At 37.9% G+C, this 26,820-nt stretch overlaps 1 protein-coding gene across 5 annotated transcripts in view; it reads right to left on the bottom strand.

Moving 5' to 3' along the window:
- SLC30A9 (solute carrier family 30 member 9) overlaps nt 1–22,134 on the bottom strand; it is a 41,545-nt gene extending 19,411 nt beyond the window's left edge. For 2 of the 5 annotated variants that reach the window (XR_009969218.1, XM_062642474.1), the window contains exons 1-10: nt 21,820–22,134; nt 19,790–19,966; nt 16,452–16,514; nt 12,510–12,609; nt 11,053–11,145; nt 10,589–10,671; nt 9,069–9,127; nt 8,253–8,320; nt 3,515–3,617; nt 240–295 (exon numbers count right to left, since the gene is read on the bottom strand). Coding sequence is in view for 4 of the 5 variants with exons in the window: in XM_062642474.1 (XP_062498458.1) it covers nt 240–295; nt 3,515–3,617; nt 8,253–8,320; nt 9,069–9,127; nt 10,589–10,671; nt 11,053–11,145; nt 12,510–12,609; nt 16,452–16,514; nt 19,790–19,966; nt 21,820–21,916 (899 nt within the window). In the remaining variant the exon portion in view is untranslated. Of the gene's footprint in view, nt 1–239; nt 296–3,514; nt 3,618–8,252; nt 8,321–9,068; nt 9,128–10,588; nt 10,672–11,052; nt 11,146–12,509; nt 12,610–16,451; nt 16,515–19,789; nt 19,967–20,615; nt 21,219–21,819 lie in introns of those variants that run through there. The other 3 variants (XM_062642470.1, XM_062642473.1, XM_062642472.1) reach the window with 3 other exon arrangements.
- Nucleotides 22,135–26,820: the final 4,686 nt, after the last annotated feature.

Below are 26,820 nucleotides of genomic sequence, written 5' to 3'. Positions count from 1 at the left end.
CAATTAAAATAATACATATCAAAAAGCATACCACAAAAAAAGTATAGCTTGTATCAAACCACTGAAGCTGTAACTTCTGCAGTTTGAAAAAATCTGCAGTTTTCTCTCTTTCAAAATCATAAACAATGCATTTCAGAAATTATATGAAACAAGAGATTAAGAACAAGTTGCTGCAAAAACAAGAACTGATCTCACTCTTATATAAAATTACAAAATCATTATTTACTCAAAAAGCTTACGGATGACTAGGGTCCGGCGTCCTTGCAGACTGACTGATGCCCAAAGCTAGCAATGCCTATTCAGGATGAAAGGAAGCAAAACTTTATTAAAATATGAAAACATTTAGAAACATTCTGTATCAACAGAACTTGAATGATAAAGGCAGATGCAATTTGCCAATCTGCACACATACTTTGTTACTGATATTGTACAAGAACTGATATACAATCTTCAAAATCTGTCATCTACACCTACTGCCCCCCCCAAAATTACTCCCATATATATATAATATATAGAACTATATACATAGTGTGTATATATATAATTAATATTAATTATAATTCTATAATTGCAACTGAAAGTGAACATTATGTACAATCACAAGTGTTGTTGCTCTACTTCAATGTGAAGGAATGAAGTTGTTCAGGGAACAAAGCTATTTAAATAAATCCCTCTTGAAGAGAAATTATACAGAGAGTGTGGTGATGGCACACTACATTTAAAGCAATAATTTTATACTGCAGCTTCCATCATTACAGAAATATTCCAAACTGAAGAAAAATATTTTGAAGGAAGAAATAAAAACCTCTTGATATCTAAATGGCCCACTTGGGATATATTTATTTAGGCATGTGTTAAACTTGATACAGTAAGTTATAAATCTAGATCTCGATTTTGCAAAGCACGTGCTTTGTTTTACAACTCTGAATTACTGAAGCATAATAACCAGTATTAAAATTTAGACACTTCAGTATTCACAGCAGCAAACTGCTTTGAGGCAGCAAGTTTTCTCCTGTGTTTTTCCCAAAACCACTATGAAGTATTAACTTTCACAGTTAACAGAACAGCTTTTCTACATATAAAGTGGTAGATAATACCACTATCAAACTTGGTTCACCTATAAACTGACACAGTTGGCCAACTGAAAATCACACACCTGAAGGTTGCCTCCCCATAATTTCCTTTTAAGTATTATGAGCTAGGTTAGTAGTGCCCCTGTCTTCACTTCAGAGCTGGAACAGCTGAAAGGTTGTGTGAAAACGTTTATTGAAAAATAGCAAGCAAAATGCAAGTCTTCAACTCAGTCTTTCTGGACACAGAAACATACTAGGTTCAACCAAAGCAAAAAGGTAGCCAAAATTTTGTTAAAATGCATTTTAGGATATTAAGTCTGCTCCAAGATTTCATACATTCCTCAAATGTGGAGGAGCACTGTTGCATTTTGTATGTGTCAAAAGCTATCCAAGGATTTCTCTTGCTTGAGCTGCAGGAGGGTGTCAACCACTCATCTTGAGGTACTTATTTTGTTTCCAAAGCCTTACTGGTATCAAAAACAGCAAGAAGAATTCCTTCAACAGTGGAAGAAGGGAAAATTTCAGCATCTCATAATGAATGCCTCAAGCATACTAAAGAAAATAGTGAGACACAACATTAATTTTGTCTCTGCATACTATATTATGTGCCCAGCTCCGAGTTTGCCACATCAACTATCAATGTAAATGTGCCAAGTACATGGCTACTTGGGCTGTGAGAGGCTGCTAAGGCAGCCTACAAATAGAAAGAGAGATGCACAAATTCTCATCATTATTCTACCACAAGATGACTAAGCAACAAAGCCTGTCATTCTATTACAGTGACAGGAAAAGTATTTCAAGTTAACATTTAACCAGAACAAGAAAGAAGCATACTATGTACTTCCTCTTACTTTCTAGTCCTACTTACAATCCATAAAGTAGCTCAGTATAGTTCTGCTTACTACAACTCCCCTCAAATTTCAACTGATTTCTGAAAAAACTTCAGAAGCTACATTGACATGTCTCATTTTTACATTAATACAAATTAAAACACACCCTTTTTTTTTTCTTTTATTATCATCCGGACAGGCACTCAATAGTACTTCAAGATAACTGACAGATACATCACTGTTGTCCAGGAGGAACAAGGCAGAGTAGAAGAAGCATGCAACCCAAATTACCAAGATTTTGTTCTAACACCATGTCCTAAAGATAAGACTGGTCACATTACACATACCATTGTAACAAAATTAAGCCTATCCTGGGACTTATCTGCTAATGTTTATATATATTTCTAATACTATAACCCATTTACCCTTTTCTGGTGCACTTTCAAATCTTGATACTTACAGGGAAAATAAATAGCAACTGAAGTACAGAACAATGCAAAACCAGTATTTTACTAAAGAACAGAAGTAATTGGGGCAGGTGGTTTGAAATAATGTAGATGTATTATAAACAGTATTATATTAACAGAAATACTAGTCCAAACTTGATCATTACCAGCAACTCTTTCTAGTTTCCTTCTGCATTTAAGGCTTCTAGACTAGGTCAGTTATTTTACTGTTAGCTTATAAACCTTCCAGGAGATCACTGGCATCAAATTAAAAAGAGGAATAAAATGTAGCTAAATAAACCTTCTGAAACTACCAGTTTTGGCAAGTAAATCTGCAACTGAGTAACAACAGCTTTGCACTCAGATCGGGAAACAAAAGAAAGAGCTTTGAGCTTAGCAACTTTTCTGAAGTAATGTGAATTTCTGACAAAATATGCCTTCATCTGCCTACAGTTTGATAAAAACTGTATATAGCAATAACATAGGTTTGTGTCTCTGGGAAGCTAAAAGAAGTATGTGTATACTACAGGCATACAGAAAAAACTGCATCTTCTTCCCACTGCATGCATAGAGAGCTTGTCAGACTCTGGGCAGGCTTTGTAATCACCATGACTGAAGCCAGAAATTACTTAATAATAAAACACAAAAATACCCTCTCCCAGAAGAAACTGCTTACTCAAAAACATATTTAAGACTGTTTTGCCTCCAGATTATTTAAATGGTCATTAGATTAAGTATTAGCTTTTTTACCTCCTAGAATATATTACTAATAATTCTAGAGAGCATGTAAATCATACAAAACAGTACATTATCATGGATATTGAACAGCAAGAGCACTGTAAAGACACACCACAGCAAAACCTGAGAGTCATTTTTAAAGTTCTGACTAACACACTTGGAAATTCTAGGCTTATCTACAATGCCAGTGTTATCTATGAGCAAACTTTATAAAGAAAAAGGTATTCTGCTATGCATTCTAGTCCTCCTAAATAAAATACTGCTTCAATTTCTCTGATGCTTCCTGTTTAGACAGCATAGGCAACTAAGGAGCACTAGTAGATTAAATTATTGCTTTCAAGTATAATACAACTACTGTAAGTATCTACCTTTATTCCTGAAAAATTATTATAAGTGCTAACTTAAGCAGAATAGGAAAAATACTCACCTGGTTACATGTGTCTGCTAAAGAATGTATGGCTTCTGAAAACATACTTGCAGAACCCGTGTAAACCCAAGCAAGTAGCTTAAAGAAAAAATTCAACCCATTTCTGAAAACAAAGAGAAGAAATAAGCTAAAGAACAACAGAATATCTGGTCTTTAATATTTTCAACAAAACCACAAGTGCCCTATAACGATGCATTACCTGCCAGCAAGTGGCGAAACCACGTATCAGTTTAATCATTACAGACCTATACAGGCAGGTAAGGCATACAGATTTTCTGTATGGTTACTGTTAAAATACCCTTTCAGCTAACTTCATATGCAAAGATTTTTTTATTTTTCAAAAATCAGTAACTTCTAAGCAGTTACACTTCATGAAAACTACTATCACATTCGCTACTTAGAACAATTAATGGCCTACCAGTGGGAAAATAAGTCTTAATGATTTCCTTTTCTCTTTCAGCTCCTTCTTTCCTTTTTTTTCAGTCGTTTTTAATATTTGCTTTTCAGTCCTTTGCTACCCCCTCCTAACAGTGGAGTCCAAGGTTCCCAACTTTAATCTCAGCATGGGCAATTCCAAGTAAGATAGAAACATAAGACAGCAAACAGGAAGGCAAGGCTCTCATCAGATTACACTGTAAAAATTATCTATGGAACTTTTCTATTAAGATGCCCAGTGTGACCTGTCAAGCCTTCTTAGGTTACAGGCTCCCTGGAGTAAGCATCGTGTTATGCTGTTCAGAGAAAGGTAGCTGTCAACACTAAAATCCAAGTTTATATTCTCACTTCAAACATTCATTATCAGAATCAGTAGAGTAATTGTTACAATCATATTGCAAAGAAAATTAGACTAGAGGGCTACTAACATTTTCCTCTTTTTTACATATATTTCAGTTTATCTTGTTAGCAATTTTTTTAAGTATTCCAATTAAATTGTTATAAGTAAATATTAACGACATATTACAGTGGCATTCTTGAACAACCAGATGCCAAAAAAAATATATTTAAGTTACAGGAAGCACAAAGTCCAGCCCCTTGCCATACACCAAATTATGTAATTGATTAAATCAGATTCATTTCCAAGGTCATCCTCAAAGAATTTCTGCGAAAATACATTTTTCTTTAGCAGTGTTTTCTATAACTGCTTCAATACAAGGGCCTGAATGTGCTTCACAATTTTTAAGTTATTCTCATTGCCTCATGATATGGTGAATCATCACCATAATTTATAGGTGGAAAGTAGAAAATGCACACGTTAGTGGATATCCCAAGAAGAACAGAAGGCTGTTGTATCATTAAACCATAACTTAAACTCCCTGTGTTAACTGTAAGTTCCTCCAATTCACAGCATAGTGCATCTTCAGCACAGAAAGGAAATGAAATAAATTACAGTGAGATTCATGCGCACAGTCTCTTTTATTTTTCTCTGTGTTGTGTTAATGGAGTTGACAGCTTATCTGAACGTACATTTCAGTTGTGGGGCCCCCACCTGTTCAGATGACACAGTAGGCACTTCGATGATACTATTTCACCCCTACCAATTATGAATTTGTGGGGAAACTTGGCATCCTAGAAATCTGAAAAGAAGCCATACTAAGATTTCCAAATGTGAGGCCCAATCTATTAATCTATTAATGATGTCCAAGAAGTTGGAGACACAGGATAGAAAGAGTGCTATGCAGGAAATTATTAGTAGTGATAGGACAAGGGGTAATGGGTTAAAACTTAAACAGGGGAAGTTTAGATTGGATATAAGGAAGAAGTTCTTTACTGTAAGGGTGGTGAAGCACTGGAATGGGTTGCCCAAGGAAGTTGTGAAGGCTCCATCCCTGGCAGTGTTCAAGGCCAGGCTGGACAGAGCCTTGGATAACATGGCTTAGTGTGAGGTGTCCCTGCCCATGGCAGGGGGGTTGGAACTAGATGATCTTGAGGTCCTTTCCAACCCTAACTATTCTATGATTACAAAAGCCATGAGTCGTCTATAGAGCCATCAAGGCTATTTAGCATTTCCTTTCTGACTAGATGTTTGCATCAATGTAAGATAATAAGATAAAAGTCATTTTGGAGGAAAAGAAAAAACAAAGTCAGGCTTTTACTGCAAGTAAAATATGTTCTGCTTTAAAAAACAAATTCACCACTACATTTGAAAATACTAATCCCTATGAAAGCCTAAATTCTATTGAAGATACAACTTCTAACAGCAGAAAAAAACAGCAGATTCTGAGAAAACAGATACTCAGTACCTCAATCAGTTTGAAACAAAATTATCTGTTACATAAGTGACCACCAAATCAGAAAGTGTATTCTCTATTTTACAGAAATGAACCAGACTAACTGATTTAGCTATCTCACTTTTATCCACATGGACCTGAAACAGTAGGAAATCTTAACAGAACTTAAACCAAAGATAGGCAAAGTCTGAAAAAGATTTATTGTAACGTTTCGGACATCATGCCAAGAAATAATGCCCACCATGTTTCACTAGGTACAATTCTATTACTGTTCTTACTAAAACTACTACTATACAGAATTTTCTAATAAGCCTCTCTTCTGCACATAGAAAACGAGCAATTTCATTCAACACAACTGTTTGTAATGGTATTCCAAAGTCCACGGAGGAGGCAAATCATTCACCAAGAAAACTGGGGGAAAGAAGGAAGAAGTGTTGAAACAGATACACATCCTCCTTGCTGTCAGAAACCCTGTCAATTTTAATGTAAAGTCTAAACTTAATTGGTAACTTTAAAATGTACTGATTAATGAAGAGAATCAGCCTTTCTCTGGACAAAAGAAAAAAAACACTACCACAAGCGCAAAAGTAGATCAACATCAATTACTCAAAACAAGGTTTTCCTAACTTAAATTACAGTTAAAACAAACTCAAATCTATGCTGACTGAACTTGAAAAAAATTAAAGGGCACTTCTTACAAATTTATCATTCCAAATTTGTTTTCAAGGATAACCACAACAAAACCCCAAGATGTATACGGGGAACAGAAACTATGAGGAACTGAAAAATACATACAGGAAATTGCACTGCGATGGGACGGCCCATTTTTCATACTCTACCTTACCACATAAGCAATGGTCTAGAAGGACCTGGTCTTATTTACTTTAAAAAGTCAAAATAATCAAACTGGAAATATTAAATATTTAGATCCATTATGAATCAATGGGGAAAAATAGTCTATTTAGGCTTGAGGTATCATTTGAGAACTAACCACATTTCATCACATCTATTTCTAGAGAAACAGTAACATTACTAACACCCTGGACCACTTGTAGTTTTTAATAAATCTTATATGCCATGCAAACTTTGTATTGTTTAAAAGGTAAAGCATTAGCATGACAATGAAATCACTGCAACAATGCCAGACTCTGAAGGATGTTTTGCTAAAAAGATATTGTTCCTTTTTTGTTAAAAGCATTACCTTCCTGTGTTTTCTTACCACAGCTTCAAAGCTTTTCCTTGCACATAGCAATTCTATTAACTACACAGAGGGTGCCAATGCAGCTAGTCTCCCTTTGAAGCTAGTCAGAACTCTGCCTTTGACTGAACCACATTTTATCCTCACTATGGAAGCCTGAAGTTTGTGAGAAGCCTATCAAATTATCAAAACTGAGAAGTTAAGACAGATTGGTCTTTCTTGACCCCAAACCAGAAGCCACTAAAAATCATGCTGGTGTCAAGAAGATCAGGGCCACAAACAAGGAAGCACTGATAGCAGTCTTGACTAATATCTCTGAAAAGCCATCAGGTATTTGAGTGCCACTTCTAAAAAGTTCCACATCGAGATGAATGAGCAATACAATAGGCTCTACAAGCTTCTGCTGGCCTAGCTGCCACGCATTCATCTATAAAATTACCTAATCATTCAAAAGGTACTTATGAAGTGCAGAGTGCAATGTTTATAGCAATGCCCTGTTTACAAAGGAGGAGGAAAGGTCTGTTTTCTCTAGACTGCAAGAAAGTGAAGCGGGTAAAAGTGATCATTTGGGCCCCTCCCCATTATTTTTTTTTTCCATTATGAACACCCATACTAGCAGTTCTTACACATTTTTATTTAGAAAGCCCTGAATAATTACTAGTAGAACATTAAAGAGGGAGGTTTTCAGTCAAACATGCTTTGACGCTCTCCCCCTTTCCCCAGCAAAAAGCATATAGTTTTGTAAGTAAACTCAGAGCTATTTCCTGCTCAAAATGTTGCTTTCTCCCAACAGAAATGTAACATACTTCTGTGTATTTCATGCCAGATAATATCTGTATTTGTTTGCTTTAAATTGGTATAGTTAGTTTTGTTTCATTCAAACTTATATGTGAAAGGCAAAAACCACCTAAAATATCCCTGAATAACAGCAGAAAGAAGTTAATTCTTTTCTGTTGGAAGATTATTTAAAATATATGAAGCTCCTCTCATGAAGGGGAAGCAAGAAAAAAGGACAACTTTAAATGCCTGCCTCTCCATGTCCTTCAAAATTTTAGGTTTTGCTTTAATAAATCGTTTAGTCTGATCAAAAAATTTGCTCTTCTCTGATCACAGATATATTTTAACCCTGATCACTATATATTGGTGAATGTATTTACCGAAACTCTGTCCCACCACCACCAACAAATAAACAAATTATTAACATCAGTTACAGAGACACAGGTATCTTTAACTTGAATACAGACTGTTCTCATTTCCAGGATAATAAAAATAAATAATTTTCTCTTGCTTAAACAAAACTTCTTTAACTTACATGCAAATAGCTACCATTACCACCTTCCCTGGTCCCTTGAAAAACATAGCTGCTGCACTGGAGCGTGGCTAAATAAAGAAATAAGAGATTATTAAAATAAAATCACCAAATCTTTACGTCATGAAGGTCCTACCATACAGATTATTTAATAAAAACTTTGCATTGCCCTGCTTTGCGAGAGTGAAGCTACAGGCCTTGAAGCCTTAATGCTCACCCAAACTGCATTTGAGCCTTACGTATTTCTACAAACGGATGGCTATAAAAACGATGAACCACCAACAAAGCCTCCAGCAGGAGACACTGCAAACATAAGGACAGGAGCCAGCTGCACAGCAGAAAGATTAAGACATCATTCTACCATAGAAGAGCACCTGGATCTAGGGAATGGGTCTGCTTAAACAGAGAGGAAGGGTCAGTAGGGTATAGAGCAAAGTGTTAATGTTTTGGGTTTTTTTCATTAAGAAGCATACTTTGCTTCTATACATGAAATAAAATTGCAACTGTATTTGTGAATAAGAAGACAACTGACTAAACAGAACACCTTACCGGCCACAATAACATTACACTTAAGTTTAATTAAGTGGATTACACTGCCACAGTAGGAACTCATTTAAACCGGCATCATAATATTTACCACCGCACTACAACCAGAGACACATCTTATACATTATGGTGCAAATAAATGTTCCAATAACATTCAGCTAGTTAAGCTTATGCAACCATTTAACAACTGTTCTCTTCTAAAGGTGTCATAGTACAGCTCATAGCACTTTTCCAGACCAAAAAAAAAAAAAAAATCTTTAAAACATCTCTTACCTTAGTATTGCCAAAGAACTCCTTGTATTCCCACAACAGCCTTTGGTTTCGAAATAGTTCTGCAATACAAAATTACCACCACAAATACATAATAGGAACCAGTATTTTCTGGAATTTTTTTATGCTGCAGGTATCTCCTCCTAGAAAGGGCTACATGATCTATCTTTCCTTGTGATAAACTCCTCTCCTGGTATTGCTAATCAGAAACCTATTGTTATATACACATGCAAAATGCCAAATACAACCTATTATCCTATACACTGTTGCCATTTCTACCAACAAAGGACGATACACAGAGGCAGAAAACTCCAAATGCACTGCACCACATCCAGACCTTCTAGCACCCCCTTCTCACCCTTTAACCACGGAAGAGAAGGAAAAAGATGTTACAAGCTAAGTCTTTTAACATCAGTATTTTTGCATCCACTAATGATGTAACTTGAAAATAAACATTAGTATACTACAGTGTCTAGAAGCTGTAGTGCTAGATTCTTCCCTAAAGAGTTATCCAAAGTACATTATACAGAATAACTTAAATAGCCTAAAACAGCCAGTAGAGTACAAGCTGCACGCTCCGTACAAACGCTTACAGGTGCCTTAACAAGTGCCTGCAGCTCTAGCCTTTTTACTACTAGGGTGTTCCAATGGCAAAACCGTTTAAAAAAACTAATAATCGTAATTTACAAGACCACTAACTTTAAGGTGCATAATTAAGTACCTTGAAGCAATATTGCCTCTTCTGTGACTTTAAGTGGCTAGATAAATCAAAATCCATTACAAACTACTTATCTGACTGTACCTGTTACTGACAATACCAGCAAGGATGACGATTATTTTAAACAATGATGCGGGGGTGTTTTCCCCACCTTCTGAAGCACAAAGGTAAGCTGAATTCATTTCAGAAGAAACATATATGAGTAACGGTACGGTATAAAGATTTGGACTGGGTTTAAGTCTTTTAAAAATTAAAAAAAAAAAAAAACACAAAAAAAAAACACAAAATCTTTGAATATTCTAATCTAAAAAAAAAGAAAAATCACAGTAGTCACTAGTCGCAAACTACCATAATTGTTCACTCAACTCCTGGGGATCCCCCTTTAATAAGGGGTTCATATGTCCACATAAAGTACGTGTGGCTCCAAACACTTTGGTGTGATGACTCCATTCACTGATTTCAGATCTGTGACACAGTGATTTCAGATCCGTGACAAAGTGTGTCAAAGTGTCTGGTAATACTAGCTAAAAATTGAAAGACCCTCCCAAAAAGATGAAGCATAGCTATAGGTATCAACTGAATGCATTCCTTGGTGTATGACAAGCAAATTGCAAGATAGTAACAGACTACTTCTGCTTAGATACTAATGTGTTACTCTACATTATGCTATAAAATCGCATCAGCAATTGCTCATTCCACATGTGTATGTTCTCAGTGAGATGATTTCTAAAAAAAAAAAAAAAAATTAAAAAAAAATCGTACTTTGTTGTTTTCATTTTAAGTTATTTGAACACTCTGTACTCACTTTCTCTGTATTTGATCTCTGCCTCTTTACGCCGTTTTCTTTCTCTTGCAAGAGCCTCTGGACTACCCCAAACTTCAAGAGACCTGCACAGAGTGAAAGTAACTTAGCAATGGTTCTATTATGCAACTTCTTTTCTGTTTGGCTACATTACAAATGCCTTTCCTAAAAGCAGATCATCATATCATTCTTTCTCATAGGAAGCCATGCAGACTACTCAGTAAGGGACAAGAAGGGGCTGAGGACAAGCACTTCATCTTTAGACACATGAAACAGACACTCCAACTGTATATACCCATGTAATTATTGCAATAATAAGGGTATAAAATGTGTTCCGATAGAAAATGGAAAATATTATTGCCCTTTCACATTGTAAACCTGACTTCTAAAAAAAGGTGGGGAGGGGTCCTCTCTCATATAATACATTTTAAATGATGCAAACATTTTTTTCATACAAATGTTCTTACTTTGCCTCTACATCCGATCTCAGATACACAGTGAAAGTCTCAGTATCATCATGGGGGCTTCGTCGTTTAATTTTCCTCAGCTGGTCTAAATCACTAAGGAAAGTGGACAAACAGTTCAGTACAAGAAAAAGTTCATATTATTCTACTTTTACTTTTATGCTTGGGTGATCTTCCTCAACTTTGATATTATTATTTTGCAGACCAAAAACCTGAAGCTGTTTACTTGCACCAAACAGAACAGATACAAAACATGAAGCAACCGATCTCTAGGATACTACTGAAAACAACTGTGTTTTCCTCCACACTCAAAAGTTCAAATCATGTCCTCAAACTATGAAATACTATACATGAAAGAAAGTAATAAAACATTGGATACTATGACATCCAATGAATCTGCATGTAACTGATAATGTGTACCAGTGTCAAACAAGGGGGTTCATGGTTTAACATCTTGAAACGGAAATCGTAAGTGAAATGACATGAAAAGTTAAGAAATGTAACCTCAAAACCTACACACCCAGCACAAGCTGCAAAAGGTTGGAGATAACAAAGTTACTTGGGGAAACAGATAAATGTACTGTGCTGAGCTACATATTGGAGCATCTACATTGAGACGCATGAGGGATTTATTTTTTTTTTTATTTTTTTTTTAATACAACAGAACATTTCATTTTTAGTCCAATCAGTTATCTAGTCCTATTTTCATTTCCCCTGCTACCCCTTTTGGTCAATCCAGCAAAACTTGAGCTAGGTATTTCTCTGCACAACAAGGTAGTTATGACAAAAGTAAAGCTGAGGACTAAAAATAATTTGCCACTGGATTCTCTATATTCTGGTGACATATACTATATGAAAAAAACTAGGGAGCAACAGTGACAGCATAAAAAGTTATAAACAAAGCTGTTAAGCCTTTAGATTTAATATGGGGCACACACATAATGCATAAAATCCAACAGACACCTCAACTACAGCAATACTTAGTAAGACCTGCTGGCACAGCACACAGTAAAAGGCAGTAAATATGAATCAAGTAACAATAGTTAAAATTGCAATTAACCAGATTATATTTTATTCCAAATAATAGAACTCACATTATGAAGTTTTCACTCATCTTTCACAGATGTTAACATCAAACCATCATGACCCAAAACGCGGAAGAATTATTTGCCATTCCCCCTTATAACTAGCTGCTCACTCCAAAACACCCCCCAAGTAGATTTAGGGTCATATCAGTACAAATAAATTCCTTTAAGCAGCAGCTACGTAAACATACAAACTAAGTGCAAGTTCCTACACTATGTAAACAAGAACTAACCTCAGACACTTATAATTACATAAACCACAACAGCATTTAGAAAGTTGCTATACAAAAATCACCCTAAAAATGTAATTATATTTGAAGCACATATGAACAAACAAATATTTACAATTTAAATCTCAACTCAGCCCCATCATACCTGGATTTAAGACAAAATTCATTTATTGCTCTTACTCCAGTGATGAAGTTATTCTTTGTGTATTTTGGTCCATACTCTCTTTTTTTAAGGACTGCTTTCACTTCAAAACAGAAACAGATAAGCAAGTTAAGTCACTCATGGAGACTACAGCAGATATTTCAAAATTCAGAGTTCAATCTAGTGTCATATCACAATACCTCTAAGTACAGACCTGAAAACAATGCTTTATCAGCAAGATCAAAAACTTATAGTGAAGAGAAAGGAACATTCTTCATTGTGGAATACAGTAGAATAATTTACCTCCAAAAATTACAATTTACCTACATGCTAAATTGTAGTTCAGGGCTCTCAAACATCCACTGAACTGCCACTGCCAGCTACCTCTCCAACTTTCATGTCAGAGATGGTATTTGACTACTAGGATAGCATTCAAATATGGCAATTCAGAAACACTTGCTTTAGCAAATGAAACAGCCACACAGAGATCCAGTTGATTTTTTCCAGTATTCAAGCAATTCCACCTTCTGCAGGTAAGAGCTTACAGAGTACAAGAGCTTCTGCGGAGCTTGCAGAGAACTAAGACTGTGTATGTCATTTTTCTCAACTATTATTTTCAAAATTAGCATACTTAATATTAGGCATTAATAGCAATTAAAAACATAATTTTATAATGCTTTCTGTCTAGAAGATGTACTCTTACCACATCAGATTTTCATGCACAAGGAAAAATATTCAGAAAAAGGATAAATGGAATTTTAAATTTATACCATTATTTCCTGCTTCTATATACATACATAACTTCAACTTACTTTCAAATGGAAGTCACTGTATGTTCATTTCCATTACAAACATTATATTTACTGGAAGAAATGTCAACAATTGCTGAAGGATATAACATTAAAGAACACAACTGAAAACAAAAAGCTCAAATTCTGCAGGTGAGAAGACTTACGAGCACACATAAATTTCCTGTGCGTCACAAGATTGATTATAAGATTACTGAAGTTAGTCCAGAACTACTCCTTAAGTCATAGGATACTTGCAGAAAGCTACTACTTCCCAAAGTTCTACACTGTCTTATTTCTGAGTTTTGAAATCCTGAAGGCAAATACACTGCTTGACACTCAGCAATGCACTAACAATACAGGTAACAATATTTATCATCATAATCAGATTTCTGTCATCCAGTTTGATCTTACACAATTTTTTAAGTACTTGAGCACTCACATTCATCCCACAGTGCTCCTGAGCAAAGGTGACAAATTTAAAAAAAAAAAAAAAAACTCCAAAAAACAGTCCACCATTTTACTAAGGTTAGAACAGGGCAAATATTTTTAAACAAGAAGAATGCTTCCCATCTTTTCTCCACATATATATTCAAGGCATATTAATCTTAGTAAAAACTGAGTCATGGATTTATCAAATACTTACTAATCCATCTTCCAGAAGCACAGATAAATTTCACTAAAAGAAAATACTATAACCAATTGTACACCGCAGAATATCTCAATGAGCCTACCCCTAGTTCAATTAACTGTATAAAATAGGCGATAAATACAGAGGGGGGAAAAAACCAATTCGATATTTCCAAGACAAAGCCAAATAATAGATGATGTAAATAAAACACTTTAAATTGCAAAAATTGTTAAGATCAGTGATCCTTTTAAAATGTTATTGTCTTAGTAACACTTGTATCAGTAAGTTTCTAAGTTGCAGTAGCATCTGAAGGCTAGAATTCCACTTTCTAAACACTATCAAAATCTTTAACGGTCTTGCTTGCCTATAATCTAGAAGCAAAACTCTTTCCACTGAGAGATACATCTCTTTTTACAATTATTTCTCAGTCTCTCTTATTTCTCCTATCTACCTTGCATGCTCCCCATGCAGGCATACACTAAGTGACAACAGACCCGAAGAAACTGACATAAAAGATGTAGACAAAAGCTTGCAGAAAGCATACATCCAGAGATCCTGATCTCACCTTGTTACCAACAAGTATTACAATTTCATGTTTCTTTAAATTTGGGAAAAGACACGAAGACATTTTCATAGAGTTTATGGCCTGCTGAGTCACTTTCACTCCAGAGATATTTTTTTTTTAGAGAGTTTAAAGAGAAATGGCGATTTCTATTTTGATAAAGTTCTTTCCATACAGAGAAGGCCAGAAGTGATCAAAAGCACAGGAGTTTTTAATAGCATAATTCTCACAATAGCATCACAGAAACTATCAGAGTGAAGATGGAGTGAAAACAGCTTATGATAAATTAAGAACATGAAATCATAAGAGAAAGTTAAGCACTTATTTTATCTACTTCCGTTTTTAAATAATGTAACTAACGACAAAAGCATGTATTTACTTGTATGGAGTTTACATGGCAAGGTTTTGGTAGCAGAGGGGCTACAGTGGTGGCTTCTGTGAGATGCTGCTAGAAGCTTTCCTCATGTCAAACAGAGCCAATGTCAGCCAGCTCTAAGACAGACCCACCACCGGCCAAGGCTGAGCCCATCAGCCACAGTGGTAGCACCTCTGGGATAATGTATTTAAGATGGGGAAAAGGTTACTGCTCAGGAGCAACCTCAGCCAAAGAAAGGAGTGAGAATGTGTGAGAGGAACAGCTCTACAGTCACCAAGGTCAGTGCAGAGGGAAGCGAGGATGTGTTCCAGGCACTGGAACAGATTCCCCTGAACCTTGTGGTACAGACCATGGTGAGTCATGGTGCCCCTGCAGCCCATGAATGTCCACAGTGGAGCAGAAATACACCTGCAGCCCATGGAGGACCCCATGCCAGAGCAAGGAGATGCCCAAAGGAGACTGTGACCCCACGGGAATCCTGCACTGCAACAGGCTCCTGGCAGGATCTGTGGCCTTGTACAGAGAGAAGCCCATGCTGGAGCAGGTTTGCTATAGGACTTGCAACCCCCCAGGGGACCCACGCTGAAGCAGTCTGCTCCTGAAGGACTGCACTCCATGGAAGGGACTCGCACTGGAGAACTTTGTGAAAAATGGCATCCTATGGGAAGGGCCCATGTTGGAGAAGTTCATGAAGGACTATCTGCCATGAGAGACACGCCTTCACCTGTTCCCAACACTGGAGCAGAAGAGTGTGAGAAGTTGTCCCCCGAGGAGGAAGGAGCACAAGAGAACTGACCACAACTACTGCTCTCCAGCAAGGGGAAGAGGTTGAGAAAACTGGGTGCAAATTTAAATCCAGGAAGAAGGGAAGGTGTTTTAAGATTTATTTTTTTGTTTCTCATTACCCTATTCTGATTTGATTGGTAATAAATAAAACTAATTTTCCCCAAGTCGAGTCTGTTTTGACTGTGACAATAATTGCTGTCCTGATCTTGACCCACAAGCCTTTCATTAGATTTTCTCTCCTGTGTTTAGATGAGGAAGGGGAGTGATAGAGAAGAATCAGTGGGCACCAGGTATCCAGCCAGGTCAACTCACTACATTACTACAGACACAACTGGGAACATTACATGACTCAGATTAGGTAGTTCATGTGGTCAAAATATATTTAGAAGCAACACTGATTAGATTAGCTTAGCAATAAGAAGGAACAGAGGAAGATCAAGCATTCAGCTTAGCCACATTAGGTCTGCAATGGTGAATGGACATGCCTAAAAACATGAAAGGAGGAGAGACTGTGATAACAGGTAAGAAAACAACTAAGTCTTTTCCTGACAAACTCATCAGCTCAAATAAAACCATTAAAAACTGCACAGAACAGTGAGTAGTTAGAAGGCATACCGCTGTATTTGGTTTTCCAGGAGTCAATTTCAAACAACTGGGTACCAAACAAAGCTGACATACAAGTGTGTTTTAAAATGTTATTCACATAAACTTGTTACACAATTGAAGAGGAACCATGGTTTCCTTACACTCTTCTTAACTACTCACAGACTGCAGCAAAGTTTTAATACAAGTACTTCTTTACCTTTTACTTGGATTGGCTCTTTAAGGACAGACTGCTTTTGGCCTGCATTGGTCTTATCTTGTCCTGTGAAATAAAGACAAAGCTCACTGTAAGCATGGAAGTGCCTACCTTTTAGTAAAGAGTTTAGTTGACATAAAACAGGAATGTCTCTTAATATTGCTTTCCACCCTGACAACTAAAAAACATTTTTGCTAGATTTCTAAGATTGAAAACTCTCAACATAAAAACACAGCAACAGTAGAAAAAATAAATAACAAAATAAGACATTGATCAATAAACTCCCAGCAGCTTGCAGAAGAGCACCAAGTTGCAACAATACTTCAGAAAGCATCCTGAAATTCTGAAAAGCATTTTAACAGTATACGTTTAGACTGGGACAAGTTTCATGCAGAGTTTTAGACCAGTAGATATAATTAATTCGATACAGTTTATGGCAGCGGATTACTGGAGTCTCACAAAGCTTCCAAGCTGCAATTCAGTTTTAAGCAACTGAAGCTTTTTCCCTTAAAAAAAAGCTCGCTCCTTAAAATACACAACTTTTAAATTAAAACCCCCAACTCCTGGGTCATAAACTGGACAAAGTATTCTACTGGCTTTGAAATTTGAGGATATGACTCAATAAAAAGCCAGTGAAATATAATTTACAGTAAAGTGAAACTTAATATTTGGAAAATAATAAATTCCATTAATATCAGTGAGATTTCTACTTAGAAATCAGAAGTTCTACTTGACAATACAAATACTGCATCCTTGTCTGATACATCTTGACATAACTTTCAGAACAAAAACCTTATGATTCTAACACGTCAAACCACTCTTTTGTGCCCTAACACTGCAGGTTTGCTAGGTTTGCTACACATCCACAGTCATTAACAAAATTAAAACTTACATTATTGAAAGTGATAGACCCAAAAAAAAAAAAAAAAAAAGAAAAAGAGAATTCTCAAGCACGTTTGTGTTAATTAATGAGATGATCCTAGCTTAACATGCTACTCAAATTACTGAAAGGTCAGATTTTCTTGAAGCTTGGACTACGTAACTACCTTTCCATGAGGCAATTACTTATTGCCCTAACAGCAACTGAGGACTAAGGCTAATGATAGTACACTTTCTTTGAAAAATAATAATGTAAATTCATGAAACTGATTTTACTACACAACAAAAAAGGCTGGACCATATATAGCTAGCATTCCTAATACAATCACCCCATCAGTTATTGTTTAACCTGAAAACAAAAGCAAAAAACCCTTTGCTGTTGCTTTTTTTTCTTACCTCATTTCAAAAACCAGGCAGCTGATCTATCAGTATTCATGATAAAACACTTCAGCTAAGATTGCTTAACAAAAACTGAGTAGTAGCTTCTTTTCTAAAATTGCGTGCAACCATTTATGTCACTAAAAGAAATATCACTGCCACTACTTAACAGAAGATTGGGTTATAAGATTTTGCTTCAATTTGCAATTACTATTTTTCAGACAAGCAGAGGTTCATAGAACTTTCAAGATGACTACATTAATATTCTAAATATCACATTAACAGAAAAAGCATTTCCCAAGTTTACTGATAAAGGAATGGAGGTGCAAAAGAGATCCATTATTTGCTAAACACATAAATTACTGGAAAAGTGTAGCAATCTTTACAAATAGTATATTACCTTTCAGAATTTTATCAAAATATCATGCATTTTTAAAATAAACAGTACTAATATGTCTGTGATGCCATTAAAAAACGTTAAAACGTTCTATCCCCTAGACCCCAGAAAACACCCCTTATATGAAGCATGCAGATAGCAAGATGCATTCCAGAATAAACTCCAGAGTGACTGTGCACAATATCTCTAGACTGCAGTTTCATATACACTTGCACACGTCAGCCCCCATTCTCAACAAAAAGCAAGCCTCACGGTGCCCATGCGACACAGTTACACTAGACGCTTCCACGGCTCAGGGCTGTGCTGCCACTAAAGGGCTGCACCTCCACAGCCGTTTTAGAGACAATGAACAGGATCAGGTTACTGATCCTACCTGTACCCTAGCTCTGCAAAACAAGAAAGCAATTTTTCACAAAACAGGCCTAAACGTCAATTAATGCCAGCACAAAAGAGGGACTAATCAGACAGCGGTGGAAGATGGTGGGAACATCCCTTCTGATGATAGTCAACAATATGAAAGCAATAGTGCTAGGCTATTTTCACATCTGATTTTTAACACCGGTAACCTCACATTAGGAACCCAGAAAATACCAACAACTATAACTGGCTCTACAATCTTTCATTGTATTCAGGCATTCTTCTGCAAGGATCTCACCCTCTAGCAACCACCTTCAACTCAAGACTTTCCAAGAAACATAAACGGTCTTAAATATTATCCTCTTCTAAAATCCAATCACAGACTTAAGAAATAGTACCAAATTGTTACACTTAGAACAATATATAAGAGCCACTTACATTATCCAAGCATCAGAAAATTAATACTTTAGCTGCCTCAAGCTACTAATTTTTAAAGACTGCTGCAAGCCTCAGGAATTTACAAGTTACTAAAGAAAGAATGAATACCTAGTAACCTGACAATAAAGAAAGGAAATTTTCCTTAGTAGACCACCTAGTTTTAGATAAAAGCACAAAGAGAGCTTTCTTTTTAAAAAGCATTTGTATCTCTTTGGGAAACAGCAGTCTCCCACTTAACAAGAGGCAAAAATAGAGGACGCTATGATGGAGCAAGGACAGGACAGATCTGAATTTTACAAGCACCTAACTAGCACAAGATTGAGAATCAAACTGAACGGGAAGGAGGGTCAAGTTATGTTCATGTTATCACTTTAAACATGAATGCTGCAGTTCTGACAACCATCAGATTAGAAAGCTGCAGCAGATGAAACAGCTCAACCTTCTTTACAAGTCACCTATGGCCTGATGTGGAGAAGTCATAGTGGCTGGTATTCTTACTCATTCAATCTTTATCACTAGTAAATTTCACACAACCTGAAATACTACAAAAAGAATTAAAGTAAGCAAGCAAAATCGTGAAAAGTAACCAATACATCCCATTTCTTATCTCTTAGATTACTTAATCCCTTCTGACATCCACGCTTTATCATCACCACTTTTAAATCTGATTACTCTAAACTTAAATCCTTTAAATACCAGACTGACAAAGACATAAATTTCAGCATTCCTCCCTGCTTATGCATTTGAAATTTATATACAGATGCCCATAAGCAAAAAATACTAAGAATTCTGCAACCCTAACATCACACAATTGGGGAAAAAAAAATTAATCATTAAATACCTACAGTTTTTTACATTTATAGAAATACTCTTTATTTTAGCTTAGTACTACCTGTTCCAGCTTTATGCAGGGTTTCTTCAGGGATTGACCCTTTTGTATCTTCTGATCCAAGATCTTTTTTTTGACCATTGGAGGTATAAACTCTCACTTGACTCATCAACTGCACAGGCAGACGATGGCATGGCAGAAAACAAGACAGACTCCCACTTTTCACTGGAGCTTGCCATCCTAACAGGAGGAGGGAAAAAAAGGTATTTCAGGCAACCATTCTGTAAGGGAAAAGAAGGGAAGGTGGTACAGCTATACCTGCCTAAGTTACAGGAATTTAACTTTTAAAATTTGCGCTTCTTTTACCCACGGTTAGGAATATCAAACAGCAGCAGACAGCATGTTTTCACTGCCTCCCTTCAAGCACCTACTTTCAAACTTCATTCTAGCATTAGAGGCTTTTTAAAAGATACAAAGCTATTTGGTAAGACTGGTTGATAAATTAAGCCCTGTTCTAGTCCTACTGCCTCAAGTTTTTTAAAAAACAAATATTGATACAAAAGCAAATACAGAGCACTTCAGAACTACCAGCTAGTGTTGCCATTTCATTTCACCCTGTGTACACTGTGTATAAACCACACCTTAACAATTAAGAAAAATTGAACTGTGTGCATTACACATTAAAAGCAACTTGGTACAGAAATTACGTAGAAAAGCACACAGCACTGCAGAAAACATTTACGTAGAAGAATTTAAAGTTCTCCAACAGTTGCAACAGACATATTACAAGATAAACATGCAAGATCCCTACTGAGAAATCACCCTGGGAAGGCAATCTTTGATTTCAAAAGACTAGCCAGAAGGAGAACTGTATGTAGTACAGGCCAACCTGTATTAGCAATGAGTTTCTTTTAGGCAGCACAAATACTTCTACTGAGAGAGCAAATGACTCCTCCAACAAGAAATGCAACAGGCAAACTGGCTGCTCTGGAAAGCACTCATTAAAAGAATAGAGTAAAAAAAAAAAGTAAGCAGTGCTAGTAACTCGAGTCATGCAAAGTATGACTAATCATATATGAACAATGCACCTCCCACAAAATGGCAATATTTTATAAATATTTTATAAAACTTTATTCCATCAAAAAGTCTCAACAGTTTTCATTTCATTTTAATCCTCTATGGTACTGAAGCATCTGCACGTGTGCATAGACTAATTTGAACCTTATAGAAAAACAATTTCACTAAAAAAAAAGACAGATAAACTCCAATTATTAGATGCTGCTGATGTGACAAAAGCCCAGAAGAATCAATACAGCCCAGTGAACTTACTGTCGCTTTACACAACGCTACAATAAATACATGGCATGAGATGAGCAGTGTTGTTTCCAAAGCTTTGGTGATACTAGGCCAATTGAAAAAGGGAAACTTAAATCGGCATGTTTAGAGGACGTTCTTCCTACTAACCCACAGACACACAAGGAACCATTAAAGAAAACGGGTACTGTTGTAATTTAAGCATAGGTGATTATACGGAGAGGGCCAAAACAGGTCGGAATTTAAACTCCATAGGACCTGCGGCCTAAAGAAAAAGCCTGGCCTCATTCCTCAGACCAACACAAACCCTGTAACGCTGCGCTTTATTTTATACAATTACAGCAAACTTCAGCCCCAACTCGGACTTGACGTATGGGTTTTACTCCAGACGGCAGCCGATAGGGCAAGCGGCCTACAGCGGCCGTAAAAACACCCGCGATGAGGTGTTACCCTCGTCAGGGCACGCCTCGCCTACCGAGGCAGTTACGATCTGAACATCGCCCTTTTAAACACCGATACCCACCACGCGGGCTGCGCTCCCGACTGCTTGGAGATGCCCGTAGGAATCCCTTGCGGCCCTGCCGGCGCCCGAAGCCGGCTGCCACCAGCCGCCCACAAGCCCGGGCACTCGTTGTTCCCCGCACAAGCACCCAGCTTGATTACAGCTTTTTTACGAGACTTCACCGAGGAAGGCGAGGGTCCGCCGGCCCTGCTCTCCCCGGGGAGCGTCCCGGCAGCCAGCCGGCGCAGAGCAGCGGGCCGGGCCCTGAGGGACTCACCGTGGCAAGCGCGCGGGAGCGGCACCGTCCGGCAGCGCAGGTACAGGCGGTAGAGGCCGCGGCAGCCCCGCCGCTGAGCGGCCAGGGCCGGCATCATGGTGGAGATCGCGCGCGGAGCCCGACCGCCCGCCGCCGCCGTATGCCAGCGGGCGGCGAGCGGGCGGCGATTCGCATCGGAGAAGCCCGGCGCGGCTGCAGCGGAGCTCCAGGAGACCCCGAGCGGCGATGGTAGCTGGGAGGCCAGCGGTGGGCGGTGCTAGGGCACCCGGATGTGCGAAGGGCCCTCGGGCCGCCGGGCTGACGCGACGGCCACCGGGCCGCCGCTGACTCACCCGCTCTTCGCGCTGCGCATGTGCGGAGCACTCGCTTCGCTTCAGTCGGCCTTACCTCAGGGTCGTGCTCGCGGTGGTGCTGGGCGGTGCTCGTCTGAGCCTGAGTCCCGTCCCGGACTAGACGGTATCGGGCTGGCGGTTAAGATCGGCTCGGTCCTGAGCGCCCCCGCCTCGCCTGCAGCGGGTCTGCATCTGAAATGCGCATCGAGAGCGCCTCCTGGTCGGGAACCACTCAGTTGCTGCTCGTAAAGAGCAGGTAACGTGTGTGCGTGTGTGTGCTAGATTTGCTAGCACGGGCAGTAATAAGACTCATATGCCAAATCTGTTTGCAAGATTTTTATGCGTGCGCTCCCATACGCTAAAACGTGCTTCCCGGGTCAGTGCTGATAAAACCGGATGTCTGGGTTTCTCTCCCCTTGTTATTTCCCTTACCATTATTAGTGGTGGTAGCAGCAGTGATTTGTGTTATACCTTAGTTACTGGACTGTTCTTATCTCAACCCGTGGGAGTGACATTCTTTCGATTCTCCTCCCCATCCCTCCGGGAGGCAGGTGAGGGAGTAAAGGGGAAAGTGAGTGAGCGGTGGCGTGGTTCTGAGTTACCGGCTGGGCTTAAACCATGACAGAAGATCCAACACGGGAAGACTTCTTTCTCCAGCGAGCGAGTGCCCTGCGCTTGATCCTGCAGTCAGAGGGTTGTGATCTTTTCTTGTACTCACCCTGGCCTTTCTCACCCACAGTCTGGCTCAGGACCGTGCATGTAATTAGCCCCACTGGGAGCAGATTACAGACCTTTGTTATAAAAAAAGCTTTTCCAGAATAGCTTTGATACTAGTTTACATGACCGACAAAATGTCTTTGGCTTCCTTGTCTTCATCTGCGTACTGGGAGGAACATGGGAGCTCACCAGAAGTTAGCTTGGCAGGGAATGTGGATAATTAATGCACCTGATGATCCACAAAGCATTTGATCAGCAAGGAGAATTAGTACAGTAACTGTTTTTAATGTACCCAATTAGATCTTGAGCAAGGCTTGCTGGCACATAACTTCTTTACCAGCCAGCTAGTGATTAGCATTGACAATAGGAGTTTTCCTAGAAGCCTGGTGGAGGCAGATTGAAGTAAAATACTTGCATAAAATAATTAACACCCGTCTTCCCAGCAGTGCAATTGCAGCCATATCAAGTGAATTGGGAGTATTGCAGCAGATGCTGTGTCATTAGTACCAGATGTACAGCAAGGGAGTTAAACGCTAAATTCACTGCAAGCTGTAAAGTGGCAAATGTGAAGTCAATTCACCAGTTTTAGTTGGGGTCTAGCATGCAGCTGATGCATGGTTTGTAGGCTGCTTGTTATTCTGGCAAGAGCCTAACAGTAAAAAGAAACATGAAGTTAGTGGAGTTTCCTTTCTTTTCCCTAAATAAAGAGGTTTGAAAGAATGTATAAATTCTTGAAACATTTGTAATTCCTGAAGAACCTCTGCTATATGCTAGAAGAGATGCTAACGGTTGCAGTACTTGTAAAAATACTTAGGTTTATAATTTCCTACCCAAACCAAATGGATTTACTAAACTATTTCATATTCTTTTATCCAGCTGAGTAACTGAATTTGCCTTGTCTGGTTTTGTTGCTGTAAATCTGAAACAGGAAGTAAAATAATAAAGCTGGAATAACATAAACAGATTTAATAGATACTACCATTGTGGTGATCAACCAGAATCTACATGACCAAGGGCTCTGCATAAACCTTTTTAATGATAAACTCTGAAGACAAAGAAACAAGCAAAAGAGCATCAGTAACAACCTATTCAGTGTGGGAAAGCTAGGCACGTGAAGCAATTGATAGTGAATTACCATGCCTCATGGCATGTAGCTGTAGCATTTTAAGACAAAATTCTCAAAACCTTATTTATGAAGCATCACAACCATTAGTTATCAATCACTAGCAGTGAATGGAAAATGCACTAAATGGTAGGGACCTGTTTACGTATTTCAGCATATCCAAACTATATTAAACAACTTTTTGCCTATGGCAAAGACTGCTGTATTATATAGCCATAGTGAATAGGGGAGATTGTGGTGCTCATTGAATGACAACATTTTCATTTAATATAGTTGGGAGTTGCACCCTAAGGTTTAATTGTGAATAACTGTTACTTAACAGCTATTTTAAGGCCATATTGCACAAAATCAAGACAGTTTAAAGAAAATAATACAATAAAACCTCATTCACAATCAAGTTGCCAAGCTCTTAGCCAAATAAAAAAAATATTTATATACACCATGCTTGTACAGTGACTTCTGTGCTATTTGTACCTCTGGCTGGGGGACGGAGGTTGCTTGTATACCTATCATGTGAAAATCTGCATATATTGCTCACAAGAAGAGGGAGGCTGTCTACCATATCAGGGTCATTTCCTCAGACAGCCTTTTGCAAAAGCTCAAGAACCTTAAACCAAGACAAAAGCATATTAGCCAGTAAAAACTTAGAAGATTCAGTTGCTTTACCAGGTCTCCAGGAAAAACAGGGACTGTGTAGGTGCAGCCTTTTAAGATTTAGAACCTGTTTTACAGAGACACTTGGAAAGTTTGCTTAAAACTATTTACAGATCAAGAAAGACAGGCAGCTGGATTGAAACATAGATCTTTGGAGACTTTATTCCTCGTTCCTGTTTTTTTAAAAGAAACAAGTAACTGACTGGATTACTTGAGCTACAACAGTACATCATGATGGAATTCTTTAATGTTACTGCCTTGCAAGAAATCTGTGATACATAAAGGCTAATATATGGTGAAGGATTTTAGTGTTCCTTGTACAAAAAATTATGTGATGTAAAGCTAATTTAAATATTTTATAATCTGAAATTCATTAAAGATTTCAAATTCATACAGCAGAGACTTGCAATGTCCCCAGATCAGCAGCAAGAGCTGAGGTAAGGACTTAATATCGTTTAAGTTACTCTGAGAATCCCATAATATCCAGCCTTATGTCTTTCATACAGCACAGCAAGGTTTTTAAAAGGGAAAGACCATTCTGATTTTCTACCTTTTATGATTCTACAGGTATATTGTTGACAGCAAGAAAATTCATACTGATAGTTAAAAAAATAAAAGTATGAATACATATAAAGTATTCAGTGATCCCAAACAGCCTTTAAGCTTTCCAGGTAAAATATTTAAACAGAAAAACTAGCAGGTACATGAGGGGTATGACTCTTCCGAAACACAAAATGTTGTATCTTCAGAAGTCCATGTAACACCACTGAGTCACATAGGTCTGTTAAGTTCTATCCTGGTCACTGGGTCAGAGATAAACTAGAAGCAAATACCTTTCATTTCCAACATGTGGATATGTGTTTTCAATTATTAACACGCAGTTCATTCACCCCAACACCAGCAAAGTCATCTTCAGTTTCTGGAACTGTGTGCAGCAGTGCTTGGCCAGCCCTTTTGACCCCAGCAGCTAATGACCTGCTGCTGCAGCAGCTCACAGTCCTCACAGCACAGACTGGCAACCACATCCTTTTCCCTGGGAACCTGGTGACTCACACTAGATCTGGGAGGCAGAGCTGAGATCACTACTGCAGAATCAGTTGAAGTGGGAAGAGGTAATTCCAGAAGAGAGAAAGGGTTTCACAAGAGCAGACAACAGAATGAGATAGGACAGGTAAAGAAGGGAAAGGCTGTGAGGACAGAAAGCATCATAATAAAAATCAATGGGAGTTATACTGGGACATATGCAGCTACAGTCAAACTGGGGAAAAGGGAAAGATTTATACAACGTATATCCAGAAATATGCACTTCACGGTTATGCAGGCAAAAGATGAAAATATTAGTTCCTGGACCAATAATCCCACACCCACCCATGTAAGAAAGACTACAATTGTAAAGCAGCAACATCCTGAGCAAAAAAGAATCAGGATTCTGCTAATACTACAAGGATTTTACAATGTATGTTTTAAGACCTTTATTACTGGGATGCTCTCGCAGATCATAGGATTTTTTATCTTCCCAACAATCACAACAAACATTTGGGCTTGTGAGTAGTTACTTCTTTGAAGAAACCTTAACTATAAATCTGGTTTTCTTTTATCTCCTTTCTAATGCATAAGGCACATAGGTACTTGTGAAGCCAAAGTACAATAAACCATGGAACCACATTATTCTCCTACTCTCCTGTAGCCAATAGACACAGGAGGAGCAGACTGAATTACTAAGATGTTTTGCTTCATAGCTGCAAACCAGCCACTAGAGGTCAGTGGTTTGGAATAAAATTAGCATATGTAACAAAAATTCCATTTCAAATGACCAAATCATGTTGTCAAATATAATTTCTAGCTTTTGAGTAAGGAGAAAGAATTCTTAAGGTTAGCAGCAGTTTTCTTCCTCCTGTAGCAGAAATCTAGCTTAAAATACTTAAAAACAATACTAGGTACATAATACATGATATATTGAAACAACTGCTCTTACACTCTTGAGTAATATGGAGGCATGCATCAGCACACAGGACTGCAGGAAGCTTCCCACATCATCCAGTCTCCAGCTACTCCACCAATCTTTTACACAAACAAAGCAAGGACCAGCTTAAAAGCAGCTTGATTTTTAAGAATGTGAAATAAGCTTGCCTTGTACTTTGGAAGTGTATAAAGGCAGGATATTAGAAGCACCTC

Source organism: Pezoporus occidentalis, unplaced genomic scaffold (genome assembly GCF_034315485.1).
Source record: "Pezoporus occidentalis ecotype Australia unplaced genomic scaffold, CSIRO_AGI_Poc_V1 ctg71, whole genome shotgun sequence".
NCBI classification, from domain to species: domain Eukaryota; kingdom Metazoa; phylum Chordata; class Aves; order Psittaciformes; family Psittacidae; genus Pezoporus; species Pezoporus occidentalis.
Note: the sequence above shows the minus strand (reverse complement) of the source record. Positions and strands in the feature narration are given on the sequence as shown.